We start from the raw sequence: 24,552 nt of genomic DNA, 5'->3' as shown, positions 1-24,552 counted from the left end.
TTCATTGCCCCACAAAAAAACCCAATAACAACAACAACAAAATGATATGGTGATCTTTGTAAGAAAAGCACTACAGAAACGTCAGCTCTTCTGATTGCTTCCAGTGTTGGTTGGGTAGGCCCAATGCTAGTGATGCCACATGTCTGTTCTTTAGCTAGAAAAGCCCTTTGGGAATGAGTTCTAGACTGCCAATCCTGGAACAACACATCTTGGGAGCACACAATGGGTGTATGTAAGAGGTCTGAGCTTGGGGGTCGGCCCAAGGCCGGGAAAGGCCCCAACCAACCATGAACTTACCTTCCAATTGGACCTGGCTCTGGTCAGTACAAAATGTCTGAATTTCCTGCCTTTGTAATAACAGCCACTGATAACTGGGCAGCAATTAGCAGAGGGCTTTGCCTACATTCAGCCTCAAAAAAACCTTGTGAAGTAGATCTGGTGAAAATCCCCATGTTGCAGATGAAAAAGTCGGCTTAAGCATCCTTCCCATGGTCCTACAGCCAGTATGGATCAGAGGTGAGATTGGAACCCAGGCCATCCTGATCCTAAGCCTGTTATGTCTCTCAATTGTATCCCTTCCAGCATCCTCTCTGCCTTTGCTTCCTCTTTGTTTGCTCTTCTTGTTCCCTACTCAATCCTGGAACCACAGGAATCCCTCCTTGATCCTAAGATCATCCCTAAAACTAACAATGGGTACCCATTGTGTTGCTTCCCCTGCTTTGCCCTAGTGCCTCCCTTGGATGCGGTCAGAGACAGAAGCTAACCCAAACCCCAGGCCTGCTCCTTTTCCCTCCATGCACCCCCACTCTGATCTTCTGTTTCTGTTTAATTCAGTGAGAGAAAAGGGAAGCTGGCCGAGGGTGGGGGGGGATGGGGGGGTGGAGGGGAAGAGCCATCTTTGTCTGTTTGAGGACCCCTGGGGGCAGGTGACCAAGCCCTTGTCGGTCCTTCTAAGCTTGTGTTCAAACAGTGGCCACAGCAGCGGTCGGCACTGCCCTAAAAGCATCTTGAGGCCATAGTGGGAAGATGAAGACCTGACGCTGAAGGGTGCGTGAGAGTCCCGTTACCTGGGAGGGCCCTTGAAGTGGTCTCATCTGACCCCCTGCTTCTCGGCAGTATCATGCTTCAACCCAGTGTTCTTCTTCCCCCCCCCTCCCCCCACCTTTTTCCAATCTCTCCAAGCCTCTTCTCAATTTCCTGAGCCAACACATAAACTATGGCCAAGGCCCTTCAGGGCAACAATTTCTATGTTGAAATTGTCCATTATTTCAGACCACAACATACTGAACATGGGGGGTGATGGCAGAGAAGGGTAGCAATCAGTTTGGATTCATTTTTGGTCACTTTGGTGTTCTTCCATTCAACAGAGAACCTATGTACTATGTGACAAATGAAATGATCCATGCCCTCAGGCCACTTACAGTCTATGGTGGTTGAGTGAGCACCAGTGACTCTTTTATGGTAAATTTTTTTTTAAGGAATCTTTTGGGGGGGCGGGGCAGTGGGGGTTAAGTGACTTGCCCAGGGCACACAGCTAGTAAGTGTTAAGTGTCTGAGGCCGCATTTGAACTCAGGTTTTCCTGAATCCAGGGCCGGTGCTTTATCCACTGGGCCATCTAGCTGCCCCGAGCACCAGTGACTCTTTAGGGGGGCAGGAATAATTTTCCTTAGGAGGCCTCGAAGGTGGAGGTGCAGAGGTAGGAGAGAGTGCTGATGCAGAAAGCTAGTTTTGACTAGAATGTGGAGTGTGTGGGGGCGGGTGATGTGAAACAAATCTGGGAAGGTAGGCTGGGGCTAAACTGTGAAGGCTTTTTACATACATAGGGGAAAGAATGGAATCCCCTTCTCCCTTTGTCAGAAACAGAGCCCAGGGAATCCCTGCTGCCTGAGCGTTATGAGTTGTGAGTGAGAATTCTGGAGCCCAGTTGCCATTGCCTATTCCATCACATTAGCCAATCTGTCAGGTGTGAGGTGGTACCTCAGAGTTGTTTTAATTGGCATTTCTCCAATTAACAGGAATTCAGAGCACTTTTTTCCTATGACTATAGATAGCTTTGATTTCTTTATCTGAAAACCCTTTATCAATTGGGGAATGACTCAGGATGACAAGAGTCTTTAGAAAGAAGCCAAAGGTCTTTTGGGCAGGAGTGATGCATCTGTTACTGGTCAGCGTCTGTTCAGAGGCAAAGGGCTTCAGAGCAAACTCAGCAACTGGTGAAGGAGATCGGGTCTGAGAGTAGGCTTTGAATTTGTAGGCCCTGGCTTGAAATGGAGGAATGATGATCTCCTCATGAGACATGATGCTTAGAGATAATAGCTAACATTTAGATGGGGTCTTAGGGTTTGCAGAGAGTGCTTTACATAATGTAGTTTAGTCTGAACCAGAGATGAGTTGTACCTCAGGAGGGTAAGAATGGAGTCTTGCAAATGGAATCCAAGGAGATGAATCTGAATAGGAGAGGGGAGAAAACTGCTTCTGTCTGCCTGCCTGCCAATCTAGAAAGCATAGAGACAAGCTACAGGGTATGCAGAAGAGCGCAGAGACACTCTGCCAAGACAACTAGGGATCTTGAGACAGGGAGGCACAGCTGACTCCCCGGACATCTCTGAGACCCAGCACTGGCATCTGGCTCTGGAAAGGCATGTCTTATCCATCCAAAGAAGCAGTTCACATACGGGCCGCGTATGAGGCAGAGCAGCATCCTGTATTGAGAAGACAGGCCAGGGAAGTTTATTGGCTCTCTGAAAAGAAAGGGATGTATTTGAGAGATGTTATAGCAATAGAAATAATTGGCAATGGACTTGAATGTGTGGTGGAGTGAATGAGGGAGGAGTATCATCCACTCAAGGTCAGAACTCTGGGTAACTAGAAGGATGGTGGTACCCTTGACAATTATTGTGAACTTCAGAAGGAGAAGTTTTTGAGAGGGAAATGATTTGTGTTCTGGACAGTTTGAGTCTGAGATGTCTTCAGGACATCCAGTTGGAAGTGTCCAAGAGGCAGGCAGTTGGTGATCAGTAGATCTGGGTATTATCTCCATAGAGATGGTAATGGAACTATAGGCAAAAAGAGGGGAGGGCCCAATACAACCCCAATACCCTGGGTGATAACATAGGAGACTGACAAGGGATGAGCTTATGGGTAGAAAGAGAGCCAAGAGAGCATTTTTTTTTCTTTTTTTTCCCCAAGAGAGCATTTTCTTTTTTTCTTTTCTTTTTTTTTTTTTTTTTGCAGGGCAATGGGGGTTATGTGACTTGCCCAGAGTCACACAGCTAGTAAGTGTCAAGTGTCTGAAGCTGGATTTGAACTCAGGTCCTCCTGAATCCAGGGCCAGTGCTCTATCCACTGTGCCACCTAACTGCCCCCCCCCGCCCCAAGAGAGCATTTTCATGAAAACAATGAATGAATGAATGAATGAGGCATTTATTTATTTATTTATTATGGGGGCAATGAGTATTAAGTGATTTGCTCAGGGTCACACAGCTAGTAACTGTCAAGTGTCTGAGGCCGGATTTGAACTCAGGTCCTCCTGAATCCAGAGCCCGTGCTTTATCCACTGTGCCACCTAGTTGCCCCTCTCCATTGGCATCTGGTGGGAGCTGGTGGCACTGGTTTGACTGTTGATTGGCCTGGCACATGCTGCCTTCAGTCTTTCCCTTGGTGTGCCTTACTGCAAAGGTGATAGAAAGATAAGACTGAGGGCAGCTAGGTGGCGCAGTGGATAGAGCACAGGCCCTGGAGTCAGGAGTACCTGAGTTCAAATCTGGCCTCAGACACTTAACACTTACCAACTGTGTGACCCTGGGCAAGTCACTTAACCCCAATTGCCTCACTAAAAAAAAAAAAAAAAGATAAGACTGGTCAGCAGCATCAAATGCTCTAGAGAGGTCAAGCTAGGATGAGGATTAAGAAAAGGCCTCAGACTGGTCAATTGAAAGATCACCGGAGAGTAGCAGGTTCAGCTGAGGGACAGACGTTGGAAACCAGGATGAAGGTGCTTTGGAGGAGAGGGAGAGGAGGCACCAACTTTTCCATGGACTTGTACTGGGAAAGGAAGGAGAGATCTAGGGTGAGTGAGTGGGAATGGTGGGATCTGTGAGAGTTTCTGAGCAGAGTCAAGTAGCAGAAGGGAGATTTTCTCATTGATAGACCAAGATTAAAAAGTGGAGCGGGAGGAGATGACAGTTGGGACAATCTGCTGCAGAAGACTGGGGGGCATGGGATCAAGGGCACAGTAAGTGGAGGTGGCCTTAGAAAGGAGAAGAGATCATAGGATCCTCAATGTAGAGCCGGAAGAGACTTTAGATGTGACCTGGTCCAACCCCTACATTTTTTTTTTTTTTTTGCGGGGCAATGAGGGTCAAGTGACTTGCCCAGGGTCACACAGCTAGTGTCAAGTGTCTGAGGCTGGATTTGAACTCGGGTCCTTCTGAATCCAGGGCCGGTGCTTTATCCACTGCAGCGCCACCTAGCTGCCCCAACCCCTACCTTTTATAGAGGAGGCAATTAAGAAACAGCTTTGTTGGATGACTTACCCCAGGGCACATGATAAGTGGCAGAGCTAGGAGCTGGACCTGGGTGCTCACTACCCAAATCCAGCCCTCTTCCTCTTTTCATGTTGCCTTGGCAACCTCTTAAGAGATTGGAATAAAAGAGGGCATAGTAGGGGATGTCATCAGGGGTTGTGGAGATGGGGGCAGGAAAGAGCTTTCTTCCCATACCCTTAATCATGTGGTATGAGGCAAAGTCCTCAGCTGAAAGGATTGGTGCTCCAGGAATTGTCTTACAGCATTATTTGGAGTTTTTTGGAGTGATTGTGTCAGGATCTCCAAGAGCTTACTGTTTTTCCTCCACCATCTTGGTCAGCTGAAAGGGTTGGGGGAAAGGAGGGATGCCCCGAGAAGAGAAGGTTTAGAACAACCATTGTGATGAGGGGGACAGAGAATTAGGAAGGAGTAAAAGGATTGCCTTGCCAAGTGTGGGCCCATTTGAGATTAAAGATCCTACGTTTGTAGTGGACCCAAACAAGAGAACATTCTGGGAGCAGGTGTGCTGAGTAGTGGGAGCAGCCCAATGGTGAGGTTTGGCAAGGTGGGAGTGGTGATGGGGAAGGGGACAAGGGACTCCAGAGTATTGTTGAAGAGGTTCACTAAAGGGTCAAGGTTGGGAAGGGAACTCAAGTTGGGGGTGACAATACTGAGGGGGTGAAGCATTGAAGGTCATAGTGAGTATAAGGAATGGGTTCAAAGTATAAAGCAAAGGGAGAGAGGTGGAATCTGATAGAAGACTATGAAAGGAAAAAGGAGTGTAATCATCAAAATGGAACACTTGGGAGGGATGGCAAGGTCCAGGCGGTCATAGTCACATATATTCCTTTAGCTTTCTTGGCTCTGCATCAGTTCAGAGAAGTCTTCTAAGGTTTTCCTCTGGAGTCCGGTTTCATCATTTCTTAGGCCTAGACTGGGCTCCCTCCCATTCCTCTTCCCATAATTCATTCAGCCAATCCTCAGTCCGTGGGTGGGCTGCCATTCATTCACCTACATTTTGTTACAACATTTAATAACGCTTCATTTTCTTACCCAAGAGGTTGATCTGGTTAAATGGCCATAGTCATCACTAATGATTCGACGTTGGTGTGGAAGGAGGCCTCTTTTGAGGGATGTTCAAGGATCTTTGCTCTTAAATATTTCTTTTTGGTGTCTTTGATTTTATCACAAATGAAACAAATTGGGGAGGGATAATTTACCCCCTGGATGACAGTACATGGAAAGATCTTGAGCAGATTAATGACTCAATGTCAATTTGGAAAGAGAGGTCTTCAGGTGAGTGGGGATCTGCTTTGCCCTGGGGATGATCAGCATTTTTATTAATGATTTAGACTTATCAGATTTGTAAAAGCTAAGAAGGAATAGCAAACTCTTTGGATGAGAATCTTGGATTCAAATGTTCCTTCCAACAAATATCAGCAATTATGTGATTACAGTCAAGCCAGTTCACTTACCTACCTGTATCATGGGAATAATAATGTTTATACCATCTGTTTCCCAGGCTTTTGTAGGAGAGCATTTTATAAACCTTAAAAACCCATAGTAGGGTGAGTAATCCATCCCTCTCCCCTTCCACCACCCCTCCAAAAAAAGAGAAGCAGCCAGCTTGAGATCTTGTTGGTCTTTTCATTTTACTTTGGATTATATGTCATTATAAACATTAACAAATAAGACCTGAAAAGGACACTGGTGGGGTGATCATACCGAAGTACAAAATCGATTTGGTGGGAGGCAGTTGAGGGGTAATTTCTGCGACCCTCATGCTGTAGTAAAACCGTATCAAACACTGAGGGTACAACAGTGAGAGTCCATGCATTTGTTTATATGCTTGGTTAGAAAAGTTACAAAGGGTGGAAATGACATGCACCTTTCCTCCTACCCAGGCCCGTTCTCTCCAGGGTCCCCCTTGGCCGAAGCCTGACACCTCCCTGCACAGTCCCGCCCCCTCCCCACCCCACCCCCCAGCCAGAAGTATGGAGCTGGACATCAAGGTCAGTTGTGGAAGACTGGGCAATGCTTGGTCAGTGACTGGAAGAAGGCGGTGGCGCAGGTGTCTTCAGATGACCTATTTAGAGCTGGAAGGGACCTTAGAGGTCAGCTTTACAGAAAAGGAAACTGAGACCCAGGGAGATGAAGTAACTCGTGTAGTGTCACTTAGGTGGCATCGTTCCTAGAATGGATAAACCAAAATGTTGGGCAATCCCAGCTCGTCCTGTGTGGCTTTGGAATGTGTAGGATATTTTGGAGGTGCACGACATTCTGTTTGGGGTGATGGTCAAGGCTGGGTGCTCTGCCCAGACCTGGGCAGTTTGGGATTTAGAATTTGGTCTGGGCCATTGGCCGGGGAGATGGCCTCTCACAAGGCTCAGGAGTCAGCTCTTGAGGCATCGATGGTGTTTTTCTGAGTTTCTCCTCGACTCCTGGGGTGGAGATGATGCAGGCCTGGGTCCAGGGGGGTGGGAGCGGTGGTCCTCTCCTCCCACAGACAAGCCTTGGGGCTCCCTCCCTTCTTCTGTCCCTCTGTCCCTGCTGCCCCTGCTGTGGGCTCCCACATCCTGACCCCTGTGCTCCCCCTCCCACTTCCCTGCCCTAGGGCAGTCCCTCTTTCAAGTGGCTGTTGAACCTCCCTTCCCCCTTGGATAGTTCCTCCTGCTTTCTTAACTCCCATTTTCTTAGTGTAATATCACAGGAGGAGTACTGGAGTTGGAGTCAGATGATGTGAATTCAAATTCCACCTTTATTACTTGTGGAATGTGCAAGTCGTCTCACCTCTCTGGGCCTTGGTTTTCTCATCTGTTAAATGGGGGGGGTGTTCAACTATGATCATAAGACTTAGAGATATAAGGAAAGCCTTAGGTCTAGTCCGATATTTTACAAATGAGGAAACTGAGGCCCATAAAGTAGAGTGACTTTCCCAGAGTCATACAGGTCATCTGAGGTCCCTTTTAACTCTGAAATTCATGGGCTGCCATCTGTCTTTATGGGTGGCTAGGGACCACCTCTGTCCCAGCCTAGACTTGGCTGATTTGGCTTTAGAGATGACCGGAGTACCCCAAAGCCACCCAAGCTTCTCCTCCTAGTTCTGCTGCTAACCAGCTCTGTGGTCCTGGGAAGTGGTTTTTCTTCTCTGGGCTTCTGTTTCCCCCTCGGTGAAGGAGTTTGGACTCGCTGTCCCTCTGGCTCAGCATTCTGTGACTCAGAGCCTTCAAGGGGAGACAGCACCTCCCAATGAGGATGTGGGAAAAGGGACCAGAAAGCCCGAAGTTCCACCTGAATCACTGCCTGCATCACCCACTGCTCTGGGGCCTCAGAACGAAGACAAGACTCCCAACCTCCTGAGTTTAGAAGGAGCAGTTGGGAAACTTCCCAATCCCTGCACATAAACAAGCCCTTCCCACCTCTGCTCGTTGGGTTGGGGGTCGAGGGGAGGATGGGGCAGCTGAGCTGTGGGGTTTGGGGGAGGGAGGGAGGCCAGGGAGTGGACAGGATGGAGGCCGTCCGGGAGGGTCCTACACAGTGTCATCCACTAAACCATGTCACGGAAAAGGAGGGGGAGAACAGGGGGCACGAGGTAAGGCAAAGTAGATGATGGAGTCCCAGGATACCAAGCAGAGAAAGCAGGCCCCTCTCGGATTCTCTCCAGTAATTGGGAAGAAGGGAGGAAAGATTGCAGCAACATGAGCGATTCCAAAATGGGTGACCCGGAAGTTATTTCTCTGTGATGTGTGTGTGTGTGTGTGTGTGTGTGTGTGTGTGTGTGTGTGTGTGTGCGCGCGCGCACGCCCTCAGATGCGTTTGTTTCTGCATTTGTTCACTGCAGATTTGCCTTAGGGATTGTCAGGGCTGGAGGGAATGTCAGTGCTGGAAGGCACATCTAAGATCATTTGTTTCAACCCTCTCATTTTACAAGGGAGGAAACTGAGGTCCAGAGAAGGGACTTAAATGTAACACAAAGGGGTTGGACTCGATGCCATTTTGGTTTCCTTTCATCCAGCTCTCCATTCGGGACCCTGTGACGGGGGCTGCCACTACAAGGTATCATCAGTCAGAATTTGAATCCGGGTCCCATGACCTCTGAGCTGGGTCTTGCCTCCTGTACTCCCAATGACTGATAATCGAGGAAACAAGGCCAGAGTCTGCTGGATGGCCACTGCAGATTCTGTCTAGGAAATATGTCGTACGAGTAGACTTTTCCCATAGAGAGGGGTAAAGCTGGGAAGTTGACTGATGGCACTCAGAACATTCTCCTGGCCCCAGGACTAGCTCTGTGTGCCCCTCAAGGTGCCAGCCAAAAAGCTCTTAACCTAAGGTGGGTATGTATGTTAATGGGAGAGGGCAGGAAGGGGGAGTCTGGGGGCGGGGCGAGTGTTTTTAAGGTGGACTTCCAGAGACATCAGCCACTCCTTGCCTCTTGACTCATTCTTGATGTCATGGTGCAGCCCCCCTCCCCCCAAAAAAGCAGGGGCCGCATGGCATCTCTCAAGTCACACCTTGATGTCATCGGAATGACTCCCTCTTCCCCAAGGACTGGACTGGCTGGGTAAGGACTGTCAGAGACACCTACTTGTTGTCCCTAAGTCCTGAAGGAGGGAGATTCACTGATTGGGGAGTCAGAGGCCTCTGTCCTTTCTGCTGTCTGTTCCCTGTGTGAGCTTGGACAAGTTGCCTCCTCTCCCTGGGCCTCAGCTTCCGCTGTAATGTTGGCTTGTGTCTGATGGCAAATTGACCCAAGTGGCTTATTCAGTTGTCGGGTCAGTTTGGTTCAGATACGACCTTCATCCTTTCCTCAGGGAACCTTCTCCTGACAGGCACCATCTAGGCTGGGATGGACGGACAGAGGGACAATGCCAGGATCAATGGGCCAAACCAGAAACATGGCACTGGGAAGAGCCTGACTGGAGGAGGCGTCAAAGCGAATCTTCTCTCCCCAAGGCAGTGGGTTTTTGCAGGAAGTAGCACCTTTGGTTGGCTCCTCAGGGGTGGGGCCTGCCTGCCAGGTCCTGGTGGGAAGGGAAGCCATGGGAGGAGAGGAGGAGGAGGAGGAAGGGGAGGCGGTGGGCAGAGGGACACAGCAGGGGTCGTGGCACTGCCCAGGACCCTCAGAGGCCTTAGAGCTAAATAGTCTTCAGTGCAATCCCTCATTTCCTAGGTTTGGAAACTGAGGACTAGGAGAGGAAGTGAGGCCCAGGTCACTCGTACAGGTGGAACATCGCAAAGCCTCTGATTCCAAGCCTGGAAGTCCCACCTGATGTCCTGGGTCTGCTGTGAGCGGCCCACCTCTGAGGGGCTTTAAGTCGGATAAGAAGGTTAGCCACTTGGAAGCCTTTTCCCTTCCCTTGCCAGCTTAGATGGTTCCCATATCATTTATTTAGATCTATTGCCAAGGCCTGGCTGGGAGGGGAATGGAAAAAATCTTTTGGAGGTAGGGATGAGGGACGAGGGGAAGGAAGGTCATACAGTTGGCTCAGGAGTCTTGCCCCCTCCCCTCTCATCCTGCTGCCTGAGACCTCACACAGGCCTGGCCATCCCAGCCTCACCATTAATACCAGCTCAGACTTACTGAGTGGCATATCTGCTTCATGGGCCTCAGTTTCCCCTTCTGTAAAAGGGCTTGAAGTTGACGCCATCTTAGGGCCCTTCTTAGCTCTGACATCCTTTGGTTCTGTGACGTTCTAAGCCTTCCTGGATTGATTAGAAAGGATCAGGCAACACTCGCTCTTTCCTCTCCTAAACCTCTGGACCCAAAGGGCCCCTTGTCTCAGTCTTCACTCCAGTGAAATGCTTTTGCATTCCCCCACCCTTAATAATTTACTGTGACTTGTATAGGATGTCCACATTGGACCGGGGCAGCTGGGGGGCACCATAGTGCATGGAGTGCCAAGCCTGGAATCTGGGAGAATCATCTTCCTGAGTTCAAATCTGTCCTCAGACACTTCTTAGCTGGGTGACCCTGGGCAAGTCACTTTACCCTTGCTGCCTCGGTTTTTTCATCTATCAAATGAGCTGGGGAAATGGCCAACGACTCCAGCGTCTTTGCCAAGAAAACCCTAAATAGGGCACAGAGAGAGGGATGTGCCCGAAACAACCCAACGACCACCCCATGGTTCCATCTAGGCCTGGAGCAGTGCGTCCTTTTTCATCTGTCTGCCTGTTAAAAGCTGTGTGGGTTTCCACTTGAGCTCTGCCGCCTCTTATTTCCTGGGTGATGTCAGGCAGTTCTCTTCACTTCTCTGAGCCTCGGTTTCCTCCATGTGGTGGCATGGATGATTCCTAGGGTCCCTTCCAGCTCTAAGTCCTGTCACTGAGCAGCAGTGGGGCCATGTCATTCCTTGGTAATTAGATACTCAACTCTTTATGGAGGACTGAGGAGAGCCCCCCTTGTGCCCTGCCAGGTCAAGAAAAGTGCAGGACACGCTGGCTGACAGTGAAAGAAGCACACACCTGTACCTCCCCTACCACTCAACCCTGTGCCTCATGTGGAGGAGAGACAGTTTGGCACAGTGGCTAGCTCCTGGAACTCTGGGATTGAATCCTGCCTCAGACCCTGGGCAAACCTTGTCTCTTCTGAGAGCTTCAGTTTCTTCATCTGTAAAATGGGGGACAATGATGCGGTGACAGCATCGCTCTGAGGAAGGGCGAGAAGAGGAAAGTTGGCTGTCCCACTCCCCTCGAGCCCACCCGGCCTTTAGCAGCTCAGCCTCTCCAGCTCAGAAGCCTAGGGAGGGTCAGCTGGGAGACCTGCATGTGGTTGGGTGGTTTAGTTTGCTTTTTTCCAGTGGAGCCTTAGTGCCTCCCTTCTGGTCTCCCATCTCTCCGGGTTGCCCTGTGGGCCTGTGGCCACCAGGTGTCACTGCCCACTTGATTCCTCCTTAAAGACCTCCCGCCCTTTCCCCCCCTTCCCCTCCCCAGCAGAATGTCTGGCTGAGTCTTTGCTGGAACAGGTGGGCCAGTAGACCCAGCAGGAGAAATCTCTCTCCTCTCGGCTTACAGGCCTCCTGGAATCTCAGACCAGCTGCTGCATCAGGCTAGTTTTCACTCCTGGCCCAGGAATGTCAGGGGGCAAGTGACTGCATCATTGTATCATTCACCGGGACTAGGAGGCCCAGCTGGTCCCTTTCCACGGCCTTCCACCCAGCCCCATTTGCTGCTCCGGGGTTCGGCCCAGCCACCCAACTCCAGCCCCTTAGCTTGGCACTCTCCCCTGGCTTGATGGTCAACCTGCTCTAGTTTTATGCTTGGCTTGGTCCTGGGCCTAATCCTGCCTCCCTGATACATGGAGCCAACTGGGGTCAGGGCAGGAGGTGGGCACTCTCTCCCTCTCCACCCCCTTCCCCACCCCCTATGGCCCCTGTGGAGGCAGAGAGAGAAGGGGGCACAGGGGCCTGGCCCCACCTCAAGCCTCCCACAGTGGGGGACATCTGGCTCCTGGTGCCTGGGTCCCCTGGGCCATGTCTTTATCCCTCTGCGGCCCAGCCTGGCACCATTGCTGGTGTCCAGAGTGGACAGATGAGGTGGTGTTTTTGCGGACGCAGTGGTTCAGGAACCTTTTGATGCAGCTGAGTAAACATGAATCTCAGACCCTGAATTGTTGCTGGCACGGAAGGTGTGGGGGGGGCAGAGGTCAGTCACTGAGGACAGCCCCAGGCAGCTCATTGGTCAGCGTGTGCCAGCGCTCGATTTTCTTGTCCTTGTTTTTCAGGCAATCGAACCAGTGCTTCAGGCGTTCGCCCTTGGCGTTGATGCCCAACACGACCCCGCCTGAAAAACAAACGGGTCAAGAAAAACGGGATGTCTTCATTACCTGAGACACTGAACATGCCCTGGGAGGGCACTAGGGATGCATGTCTGGGGCTCTCCAGGTGAGAGCCTGCTTTGTTCACAGACACACCCGAGGCCTGGCACTCTGGCCAGCTTAGAGACAGCTGGGATGGACCCTTAGGTTAGAGGGGGGTGAGCAGGGCGGGGTTAGTGTAAGAATTTCTGTGCCCTTGGCCTTGTTCAAGTCCACCCCTGGCCTTTAAGGCCTAGTGTGAGAGTCCAAGATGCCTGGAGCTCATGAGCCTCCTGCAGACCCAGAACATTTGCTTCTCTTCTGAACCCTGGGCAGGCCTCCTCTTCCTGCTTAATACCTGTCCAGCTTGCTTGCCCTTTTCTGCAAACTTACATACCCCAAGGGGGAAGCTGGGTGGCAGTGGATAGAGCACTGGCTCTGGAGTTGGGAGGATCTAAGTTCAAATCCAGCCTCAGATACTTGACACTTACTAGCTGCGTGACCCTGGGCAAGTCACTTAACCCCAATTGCCTTAAACATCCGGGGCCACCTCCAGCTGTCTTGATGTATATCTTGCCACTGGACCCAGATGGCTCTGGAGGAGAGAGTGAGACTGGTGACTTTGCACAGCCCTCCCTCACTTCAATCCAATTCACTGTGAGTCATGACATCACCTCCAGGTATCATGGTTCTCTGAGAATGAAGGACAAACAACTACAACAATAACAATGTAGCCCAAGGCTTTCATTCCCTATTTTATTCATCTGGGCCCCTCTTGGCCAATATCTAGTGGCTCCCTGCCTGTGACATCAGAGAGAGGAACAAGATTGAATGAGAACCTTCTCCTCCCCCTTACACCTCGAAAACCCATGACCACCTGTGGCTTTAGACTGTAGCCTCTCACGCTCACTTAGGGGAGTTGGGTAAACCGAATCCAAGAGTGGTCCCTCTGCAGGACCATCGCTGAGCGTTCCTCCTCCTGTTGTGGCCCATTCTCCGTCCCAGTGACCTTTCTGGTTGGATCTTTCCCTTATGTTCCTGTCTCTGGGTGGGGATGGAGCGGGGCTTCTGGTCTTCATCTACTGTGAACTAAAACGGGCTGGAATAAAAACCTCTTGCTGATGCTGAATCTTCTGTGAAACCCTCTCAAAGGTATAGAATTTGTGAATTCTCACTGTGAAGCCTCCCCAGTCTCCCCTGGCCACAGAGTTCTCCCCTTCCTTAGGACTCCTAGAGTGAGTCACACAGTCCATGGGACATATGTTTGTCTTTTACTGTGGCCTTGGACACAGAGTCAGGATGCCTGGGTTGGAATCTCACCTCTGACTTTTTTTTTTGGTGGGGCAGTGAGGGTTAAGTGACTTGCCCAGGGTCACACAGCTAATAAGTGTCAAGTGTCTGAGGCCGGATTTGAACTCAGGTCCTCCTGACTCTAGGGCCTGTGCTTTATTTACTGTACCACCTAGCTGCCCCCATACCTCTGACTCTTTTTTTTGTGTGTGAGGCAATTGGAGTTAAGTGACTTGCCCAGGGTCACACAGCTAGTAAGTGTTAAGTGTCTGAGACCAGATTTGAACTCAGGTCCTCCTGAATCCAAGGCTGGTGCTCTATCCACTACGCCACCTAGCTGCCCCACATACCTCTGACTCTTGATAACTGTGTGACTCTAGGCAAGTCACATCCCTTTCTCAGGGCCTCAGCTTCCTCTTCTGTCAAATGGGGATAATTACACTTTCACTGCCAACCACATAGGGTTGTTTGGAGGAACACAGCCAAGGTTCATTAACCTTGCAGAGTCACAGAAATGGGAGCTGATATTTCAACCCTTTGAGGGTCTGTGACTTCATTAAACTCTAATCCTTCTTTGCACCAACATAGATTCTCTTAGCCTTTTTAATGCCTTTGTTGTTGTTGCTCATTTGTTTTCACTCATGTCTGATGCTTCTTGACCCTGTTTGGGGTTTTCTTGGCAAAGACACTGGAGTGGTTTTGCCATTTCCTTTTCCAGCTCATTTGACACATAAGGAAACTGAAGCAACCAGGGTGAAGTGACTTGCCCAGGGTCACACAGCTAGTAAGTGTCACACAGCTAGATTTGAACTCAGGGAGCTGAATTTTCCTGAGCCAGGTCCGACACTCTATCCATTGCACCACCCAGCTGCCCCATTAATGTCTTTGGAGGCAGTTGCTGAGAAATGTTACAGTGAGAAATTGGGGCAGCCTTCAATCTCCCAACCCATTCTCAAACTCTTTCCAGCTTGGTAGGAGCTATATAACAACAGCAGCAGCAGCAACAGTAACAAGAGTAGTCATTATGGTAATATAATTTATAAAGTACCTACTATGTGCTGGGTACTGTGCTTTACAAACATCTCATTTGCTCTATTGTTGTTATTGTTATTAGCCTTGTTTTCCCTTAGAGATATAAATTCTGAGCACCACGTTCAGCACTTAACGCAGGACTGGGCATGTGGTAGTAACTGACTACTTGTTTGTAGTAGCCATCCCTAACAGGTAGCCAGGCCTGGACAGGGGCCAGGGCTCCTGTAGAGTCACCCTTGGACAACTTCATTGCACCTTTTTTTTTGGCAGGGCAATGAGGGTTAAGTGACTTGCCTAGGGTCACACAGCTAGCAAGTGTCAAGTGTCTGAGGCTGGATTTGAACTCAGGTCCTCCTGAATCCAGGGCCGGTGCTTTATCCACTGTGCCACCTAGCTGCCCCCAATCACACCATTTTTTGTTGGGGGAAGAGGCCAGGACTCAGTTCTAGGAGTGACAGAGAGGACTCCCATTGGGTTGCTAGCAGGGGGTGGGTATCTCTGGGCCCTGCCCTGAGTCTCTTCAGGCCTAGTTGGGGGTGGGAGCAGACTAGAGCCACGGCTGCAGAAAGGAGGGTCTGGCACCTTTTAAAGATCTTTCCAGTCTCACTGTACATTACTTGGGCTCCTTCACAGGAAGCTATGCTAACCACAGGCTGGAGTCCCCCCACCTCCTCCTCCTCCACTTCTCAGCAAATCCCAGTGACCCCCTCCCCTGGGTGCCTGGTCATGAAAAGGAGGATTCCCCCTTGGGGCCCCTCTCTTTCCTTACCGATGAAATCATTCGATTTGCCGATATCGTAATCCCAAACAGTAACCTCCAGGGTCTTCTTTGCCAGGTCCCCGTGCTTTATCTCATAGCAGAATTCCTAATGTCCCAAACAGAGCAAAGCCATCAGCGCAGGTTGTACGAGCCAGATAGGCCTGGTTCACTGCCAGGTGTGCCTGTCATTGGAAGAAGCTAGAATTTTGAGGCTGAGGAGCAGGGCATGGATCCTGGCTCTGCTCTTATCTGCAGGACCTTGGGGAAATGACTTGAGTTCTCCGGGCCTCAGTTTCCTCATCTTAAGCTGAAGAGAACTCAGAGGTCATGTGGTCCTATTGCCCCTCCCTAGCCCCATCTCCCAAGAAGACTGAAGCCCAGGAAGGTTAAATGATCTGTCATTAGGTGTCAGAGAAATGACGAAGAAGGAATTATCAGAGGTAAGATTTGAACCCAAGTCCTTTGATTCTGGACTTCAATGAGCCTCTGCTTAAAGTGAGGCAGTCCATTTCCTATACATGGGAGCTGATCACCAGAGGTGGGGGGTGGGGGGCAGGGGTAGAGGTTGGGACCTACCTCTAAGCAGCAGGGGCCTCGGGCATGTGCTACTGCCAGGGGAGGGGTCAAGCTAAGATTGGTGGGGTTGGGGGGTGTGACCCAAGCAGACACAAGGTTATAAACAGTGTTAATCAGAAGAGACCTCAAGTCTAGGTTCTTCCTAGAACCCTCAGTTACTTCAGGGTGGAATAAGAGTACAGCTAACTAGGACAAGGCAACTGGGGCTTTGGCTAAGGGACAGTGAGACAGCATTCAAAGTCCCTTAGTAACAAAGAAGCAACAGAACCTAAGCTATTGAGAATAATGAAAATAGGAAGCAACCAGATGGTGAGCTGGGTTTCAAACACTGGGCTCTGACACTTAACTGGCTATGTGACCCCATGTCAAGTCTCTTAAGTGCTTTCAGCCTCAGTTTCCTCATCTGTAAAGTGAAGATAATCATAGCAGCTTCCTCCCAGGTTTTTTTGTGAGGATCAAATGAGATGCATTATACAAAGCTCTTTGTAAACTTTAAAGCATTTTATAAATATTGTCCATCATTATTTTTTATTCAAGTTCTGCTTTCTCCTAAGGAGGAAGGCTTCTTGAATGAACTCCATTCTCATTGTTTTTCTTCCCTTCCCTCTTGGTCCAGAAACACTTTGGTTTTCAGTGGATTGTGTGTGATTTGGCATTCCATGCCAGGCACATTGTCTTGGTATTAACATGTCTGACCCAGCCCCTTTACAGTCCAAGACCTACTCTTTGAGGGCACAGACCATGGCCTCCAGATCTGGTGCCTCTTCTCCTTCCCCTCACTTCCCACCAAGGTATCTGGCATCAGGGCCCTGAGTGATGTAGATGTTCGAGAAATGTTTGTCTGGGGGCAGCTAGGTGGCGCAGTGGATAAAGCACCAGCCCTGGAGTCAGGAGGACCCGAGTTCAAATTTGATCTCAGACATTTGACACTTACTAGCTGTGTGACCTTGGGCAAGTCACTTGACTCCAATTGCCTCACCCCCCCCCAAAAAAAGGAAGAAAGAAATGTTTGTCATTTCCCCATACATTTCTTTTTTTTTCCTTTTTTTTCCCCATACATTTTGCATCTGTCACCTTCTCTCCTCTTGGCTGCTCCTTCCTCCTCCACCTGCCCCTCCAGGCTCTCATCACCTCTTACCTGGCCTGGTGTGCTGCAACAACCTCTCCTTGCTTCCAGCCTCTCCCCTCTCCAGTCCACCCTCCACAAAATGGCTACCAAAATGATTTTCCTAAATTTTCCTAAATCCCTAACCACGTCACCCCTCTCTCCTACTCAGGAAACTTCAGTAGCTCCCCACTACCTCTAGGATGTTTGAGTTTTAATGCCCTTCATAGTCTAGCTTGAGGTTGCCTTCCCAGGCTCTCCTTTATCAAATGATATAATATTTGGGCATTTAGAACAGTACCTGACACACAGTTGGTGCTTAATAAATGCTTATTCCCTTCCCTCCCCTGCTTTATGCCTTCCACATTCTAGTCAGTCCAGTCTACCTGCGATCCCTCCATACAGCATTTCCACCCCTTTCTCTTTGTACCTTCACATAGGCTGCTTCCTATATGCCCTCTTTTTGCTACTGTGCTGCCCCCAAATTATCTTGCAAGTATGTTTTATTTATTTTCCTTTTTTGGGGGGGGGGTGGGGCAATGAGGGTTATGTGACTTGCCCAGGGTCACACAGCTAGTAAGTGTCAAGTGTCTGAGGTTGGATTTGAACTCAGGTCCTCCTGAATCCAGGGCCAGTGCTTTATCCACTGCGCCACTTAGCCGCCCCGCAAGTATATTTTATGTATTTTGTATTTTAATGTTCCATGTGCCTGTCCTTCTCCATCTCCTCCCCTCTTGGAATGTGAACTCCTCAAAAGCAGGGGCTGTCTTGTTTGGGTTTTATGCCTGCAAAGTTCCCACTGTGTTGTGGGGACTGAAGAAATGCCTGCCTGATGAATGAATGAATGAACTGGACCTGCTTCCTCAGGGGCAGAGGCCAGGCATCCCCAGAAACTGCCCAGGGCTTGGTCTGGTCCTGTGGGAACTCTGGGAATTTGCCTGTTTGCTCAGTAAATCGGCCCCTCGTTCTCATGTTGATATCGTTCTGCTTGACCTTGGGCTGCCTCATTTTCTCCCCATCTCCCCTGGTACCTCATTGAATTCCGGATTCAGAGTTTTCTTCTTCACTGCTGTCTTGTGTTTGGATTTCTTGTCCACATCAGGTTTCAGGTATCTGTAAGTATAATCAAGAAACTGATCAGGATCGGGAATTTTCCAGAGATCAGGTGGGGCTGCATGGACAGGAACTTTCTATGTCCCAGGAAATATTTTCAGGGATTTCCCTTGCCATGGAAATCCTGATTTAATTCAACTTTAGCTATGCCCTGGGAGAAGGTCCACAGCTTCATCAGAGAGGAGCCATTGGTAAATTCATGAATTGTGCTTTTGTTTGTAATTCTCTATATTAATAAGTCCCAGTAAATAGCATAAGGGGTGGTTAGGTGGTGCGGTGGATAGAGCACCGGGCCTAGAATCAGGAAGACTTGTGTTCCTGAGTTAAAATCTGGCCTCAGACACTGACTAGCTGTGTGACCCTGGGCAAGTCACTTAACCCTTTTTGCCTCAGTTTCCTCATCTGTCAAATGAGCTGGAGAAGGAAATGGCGAACCTCTTCAGCATCTTTGCCAAGAAAACTCTAAACTAGGGTCATGAAGCATTTATATAGCACCTTAAGGTTTGTAGAGTATTTTATAACTATCTCATTTTATCTCACAACCACCCTGAGGGGTAAGTGCTATTATTGCCATTTTACAGATGAGGAAACTGAGGAAGACAGAGGCAAAGTGACTTGCTCAGCTAAACTTCCAGCATGTTCCAGCAGCGATCTCCCTGGCCTCAAGACCAATATTATGCACTGCCTCTCAGACCAGGGATATCCCATCTGTCAAGCTGACCACCTGGGTGACCACGCACAAGGTACTGCACCCCCTGGGGCATCCATTCCCTCATTTGTAGAACAAGAAGGCTGTACCATATGGCCTGAGGTCTCTTCCTGACCTAGCTCTATTGTCTCACAAGCCCATTTATTTGTTTTTGCGGGGCAATGAGGGTTAAGTGACTTGCCCAGGGTCACACACGCTAGTAAGTGTCAAGTGTCTGAGTCTGGATTTGAACTCAGGTCCTCTTGAATCCAGGGCTGGTGCTTTATCCACTGTGCCACCTAACTGCCCCCAAATTCCATTTGTTCAGAAGTACTATTTCTGTATTTCTAGGCTCAGAAATAAGGATGCTAAATCCCACAGAGAGACCCTGTTTTCCTGGTAAGGAAACTGAGGTAACAGAGGAGCAGTGACTTGGTCAACCTTGCCCATCTGGTAAGTGTCACAGGTGGGATTTGAACTTAGGGAATCCTGGAATTCCTAGTCTAGTTCTCATTTCCCAATGCAGGGCTGTAAACTGCAATGTGCTGTATGAACACAAGGGGGCGCTGCAGCTCCATTGGAGGATTGTCTCCGAGCCTCTGACCTAGAAGCCACTTTTCTTTTTTTTTTTTTGCAGGGCAATGGGGGTTAAGTGACTTGCCCAGGGTCACACAGCTAGTAAGTGTCAAGTGTCTGAGGTCGGATTTGAACTCAGGTACTCCTGAATCCAGGGCTGGTGCTTTATCCACTGTGCCACCTAGCCGCCCCCATAGAAGCCACTTTTCTAAATCTCCATTTGAGAGCCCCTGACCACCCTAAATTAACCAGGCTGATGGTCTTCTAGTGTTTTACGATTTGCAGGCACAATAGAAGCCCCATTTGACAGATGAAACACTGAGGCACGGAGAGGACTGCAATTTGTGCAGCCCAGGTGGTGTTGCCTGGACTCAAAGTCCAGTCTTTTACCCCCTATATGTTGTATGTCCGACTCATCGTGAGCCCATTTGGGGTTTTCTTGGCAGAGACGCTGTAGTTTGCCATTTCCTTCTCCTGCTTATTTTACAATTGAGGAAACTGAGGCACACGGGGTGAAGTGACTTGCCCAGGGTCACATGGCTAGTAAGTGTCAAGTGTCTGAGGTCGGATTTGAACTCAGGTCTTTCCGAATCCAGGGCCGCTGCTTTATCTACTGCGCCACCTAGCTGCCACGGTTAGCTGACTCTTAAGGTCCCTCTAAGGACGGAGGAGGGAGGGTTGCCCCGTCCGGATTCCCCCTCCCCCTTCCACTTACATCTTCACATAGGGGTCAGAGTATCCATTGGCATCCATGGCCGCCAGATGCGCACACCTCACGATGCCCACCAACAGGCCTTGCTTCTGGGAGCTGTACTTGAGGGATATCAGGATCCGCCCTCGTTCTTCCAGGGACTTGTCTTCTGTCTTATCCACCTGTGGGTGAAGCACAGCAAGGATGGTAGCAAAGATGGCTTCTGACCCCTCACAGTCACCATTGCCCTATTCTGGCCCGTCAAAGAGAGGCTCTGCCCAGACCAATGAGACCACAGCACTCAGCTCCCACTAGAACTAATGGTGGTGCAGGGGATAGAGCACTGGACTTGGAGTCAGGAAGACCCAAGTTCAAATCCTGCCTCAGACACTTACTAGCTGTGTGATCCTGGGCAAGTCACTTCACCCTGCTTGCCTCAGTTTCTTCATCTGTAAAATGAAGGTCTCAAAGTTGCCCTTTCAGCTATATGATTTAAGATCTTGTCACCAGACATTCCCAGCAGAGCCAGGATCACCAGGGTAATTGAGGATAGAGCCCTGGGCTAGTTGGACGTCTTAGGAAACCGAGGTGTGTCCCCTTGTGGTGACAGGTGAGAAGATGGTCTCGGGAGGGAGACCTAGGATCAGGAGATGTCTGTCCCAAATGTGATTGGCCTGAATCACGATAAGACTGAAGTCACATTAATCATATCCATGACAATATTCTCTGTCCTCAATATGAGGATTATTCTCCACCCGAATTCTTTCTATTCAAAGAGAAGGTGGGCTAGTCACGTGGGGAGGGATGACAGGCCTTTGATATCCTCACAAGGCCAGGGGAAATTGAGGAAGGCCCTCAAGCATGTTGGGTGGACCCTGTGTGGCAAACAGGGAAGGAAAATGGCATGAGATAGGGCAGACATTGCTATCTGCATCCTTGGATGAATGCATCCCTTCTGAATCAGGGAAACCACAGAGCCACTGAAGAATCTGAGTATTAAGGTCACTGTTCTTTATGTATGAAGTCATATGGATTTATCTTTATAGTTCCAGCCATGATAAAGACTTTAAAAAGATATAATCCTGACTCCTGGGTGGCTAGGTGGTGCAGTGGATAGAACACTGGCCCTGGAGTCAGGAGTTCTTGAGTTCAAATCTGGCCTCAGACTTATTAGCTGTGTGACCCTGGACAAGTCACTTAACCCCGTTTGCCTCCGTTTTGTCCTCTGCAGAATGAGCTGGAGAAGGAGATGGCAGATCGCCCCAGTGTCTTGGCCAAGAAAGGCCCAAATGGGATTATGGAGAATTGTACATGACTGAAACAAATGAACAACAGTAGCCTCTCCTAGCACCACGTCCTTACTACATTGCCTCCTGTATCAGAATGAGGTTGGTTTATTTAGGCAGTATCAGGTACCAGGAATCGGCTCCCAGAGGCCTTTGCTCACCGGCAGCTGTTTCTCCAGACAGATGCTAAAGGTCTTGGTTTGATTGGGCTTCAGTTTCTTCAAGGGGATCCGAGTCTCCCCAATGAACTCATTGTGGCGGAATTTGTCCTCATCACAGACGGAAATCCTGGAAAGCAAGACAGGTTACCTAGTGTAGAGCAGGGTCTAGTGTGTCCAGGGTTAATTAATATGGGGGACTGTCCAAGGGAGTAGATCCTGCCAATAGTTTCTAAGTAGATCTGTGAGAGGGGGAAGAGGAGGATCCCGAGCCAAGGAAGCTCTGTTTAACACCACCTTACCTTAGCATTAATCTGTGAGTCACTGAGCTAAGTGGATAGAAATCAGGCTCAGAACCATGAAGACTTGAGTTCAAGTCTAGCACCGTGTGACTCTGAGTAAGTAACAACTCCCTGACAGAGAAGTTGCCTCCTGTTTTGGTGGAGGGAGTTTCTTCCTCTGGGAGTTCCCTGTGCCTTTGAAATCCAGTCCCTATCCCTTAAAGCTCACCCCCTACATGAAGCCTTTCTGCATTAACCCCACCCTGACTCTGATCCCTCATCCTAAACCCCTTTCTCTGCTTCTGTATTGCAGTGATGTCTCACTGGGGTGGGAGTGCAATGTATCAGTTGCCTATCTATAAAATGGATACAATAACACTTTCATTAGGGATTGATGTTTCCCGCCCCCGCCCCATTCCTTCCCCACCATTGCACAGGCTGCCACCCTCCACATCTCCTCCTGGAATCCCTGGCTTATTTTCAAGGCTTGGCTTATTTGACTTCTCCTCCATGAAGTCATTCTTGATTCCCTTACTGAAATGGCAGTCACCAGTATTTACGGATTTATGCAGATGTTGACACATTCCATGGATATAAACCAAACCAAACCATTCTGTCTGCATTTCGCTGGTGCCCAGCACAGTGCCTGACACAGAACGGGAGCTGAATAAATGTTTATTCATTCAAATGAACTCATCGAGCAAACATTTATTGAAGACCTACTATGTGTCAGAATCTGGGGATATGTAACCAAAGTTGTCTTTCCTCTCCAGGAGTTTTATATTCTAGGGGTAGGGGGTGGGGGAACGGGACATTATGAACACAGAAACTAAACACAAAATAGATACAAGTCACTTTTGAGGGGATGGGCATCCGGCTAGACTTCCTGGAGGAGGCAGTGCTGAGCTCTAAAGGAAGTTGGGAATTTGATGATGGAGAGAAAAGGTGAAGAGAGAGGGGCCAGTGTGTGTGTGTGTGTGTGTGTGTGTGTGTGTGTGTGTGTGTGTGTGAGACACAACCTATGCAAAGACAAGGAGATGGGGACGGAACAGAGAACAGCAAACAGGTCCCTTTGCCTGGAGGGCCCAGCTTGGGCAGGAGGGGATTGTGTAGTAAGCCTGGAAAGGGAGACTGGACCCAGATTGCGGAGGGCTTTAACGGCCACACAGAGACGTCTGTATTTCATCCAAAGGCATAGGATCATATCTCAAGAACTGGGAGCTCTCTCAGAGGTCACCTAGTCCGGTCCCCTTACAGATGAGGAAACTGAGGCTCAGGGTGACTTGGCCAAGGTTATATCCAGAAAAGTCTGGAGTGGGATTTGAATTTAGGTCTCTGTACTCCAAAGCCAGTGCTTTCCCCCAAGCTAAGACGGAGCCATGGAGGTTTCCTGAGCAGGAGAGTGACCTGGTCGGAATTGAATGTAAAGTGCTTTGTAACATTAGAAAATTGTCAGTCACCCTCCTGGTTGTCATTGCTTGTAGTAAGGATAATGGCTGTGCCCAACAGTGCTGGTGCATCTGAACGATTGCTCTTCCTGGGGCCCTGTCCCGTGCTCAGAGAAACTTGCCCGGGCACAGACTCATTCTCAGGTCTGTATTTGCTGCCCAAGCTCTCTTGGTTCAGGTCTCCCCAAGTGCCAGGAAAGCCATTTCTCCCAGCAGCCCCCACTGTATCTGGATGGAGCAAGCTGCTGACTGGCTCTCCTGCCTGGCTGCACTTGGTAATTTGACACAGACATAGAAAATAGAGAGAACTCATTAGGAAGAAAATGGTTCTTGAAGCTAAGGCTGCATCAGCTCTTTCTAGCTCAGCCTTGCCTGGGGGTGGAAGAGGGGGAGAGGAACCTGGGGTGGGGGGAAATGGGGAGAAGGGGAAAGGAGGGGGGAGGGGGAAGGAGGGGAGTCCTCACCTTAGCGTCTTCCTGATCATGTCCTCATCGGTGATTCCATAGTAGGTGAGGGTCTCATTCCAGGTGGGGTTTAGGGTGTTCCGAAGAGTTTTTGTTCTGAGTTTATTTGCCTGGAAATAGGGAAAAAAAGAAAAAAGGTAGAGGAGGTGGCTATGGCCTGGAGAAAGGCCAGAGGAAGGCCCAAGGGCAGCCTCTGGGATAGCACAGCTGGAGGTTGCAGCCGCTTTCTAAGCCCTGGGGTGTCAGGACAAGCTGGGCCCCACTGAGGCAGAGCTGCTGAGTCGGCAAACTTTGCCCTGCAGGACCCGAGTGGGTGCAGGGGCTGTCCTGGGATCCTCTCCTCTCAGGAGGGGGGCAGTCAGTCACCATCAGAGCAAATTTCAGTCACCCTTATCCCACGGGGACATGGCGGGGGGGTGGTGGTGGTGGTGTGTGTGTGTGGGGTAAATCAAGTCTTCTAATCCAGATTTATTTGTTAAATGAAAAGTTTGGTCCTCAGTTTGGGCCGTTAGATCAGGCCCCCTTCCCCCAGGGAGAGAGCAGGGCCATGCTGATAGAGACAGCAAGAGGGACTGATGATGACTGTCCACGAATACACTGGAATTCAGAGGAATTCCATCAACCCCTCTGCTCAATCTTTTGTAAGAGGCTCCGGCTTCCCAGCTGCCTTTGTCTACCCCAGCAGAGAATCCTCATAGACCCTGACATCTGTGGATCACTTTGAACCAGTCAGCTACCTCGGTGGGGATTCAGCTGCCTTTATCT

General features: G+C 49.6%; 1 protein-coding gene across 1 annotated transcript in view; it reads right to left on the bottom strand.

The window, feature by feature from the left end:
• Positions 1 to 6,173: 6,173 nt before the first annotated feature.
• DOC2B (double C2 domain beta) overlaps positions 6,174 to 24,552 on the bottom strand; it is a 64,739-nt gene continuing 46,360 nt past the window's right edge. The window contains exons 4-9 of the mRNA XM_044004397.1: positions 23,788 to 23,897; positions 21,598 to 21,724; positions 20,175 to 20,332; positions 18,114 to 18,195; positions 15,411 to 15,507; positions 6,174 to 12,306 (exon numbers count right to left, since the gene is read on the bottom strand). Coding sequence (XP_043860332.1) covers positions 12,170 to 12,306; positions 15,411 to 15,507; positions 18,114 to 18,195; positions 20,175 to 20,332; positions 21,598 to 21,724; positions 23,788 to 23,897 — 711 coding nt within the window. The 3' untranslated portion in view covers positions 6,174 to 12,169. The remainder of the gene's footprint in view (positions 12,307 to 15,410; positions 15,508 to 18,113; positions 18,196 to 20,174; positions 20,333 to 21,597; positions 21,725 to 23,787; positions 23,898 to 24,552) is intronic.

This window comes from Dromiciops gliroides, chromosome 4, assembly GCF_019393635.1.
Source record: "Dromiciops gliroides isolate mDroGli1 chromosome 4, mDroGli1.pri, whole genome shotgun sequence".
NCBI lineage: Eukaryota > Metazoa > Chordata > Mammalia > Microbiotheria > Microbiotheriidae > Dromiciops > Dromiciops gliroides.
This window is presented reverse-complemented; position numbering and strand designations above follow the sequence as displayed.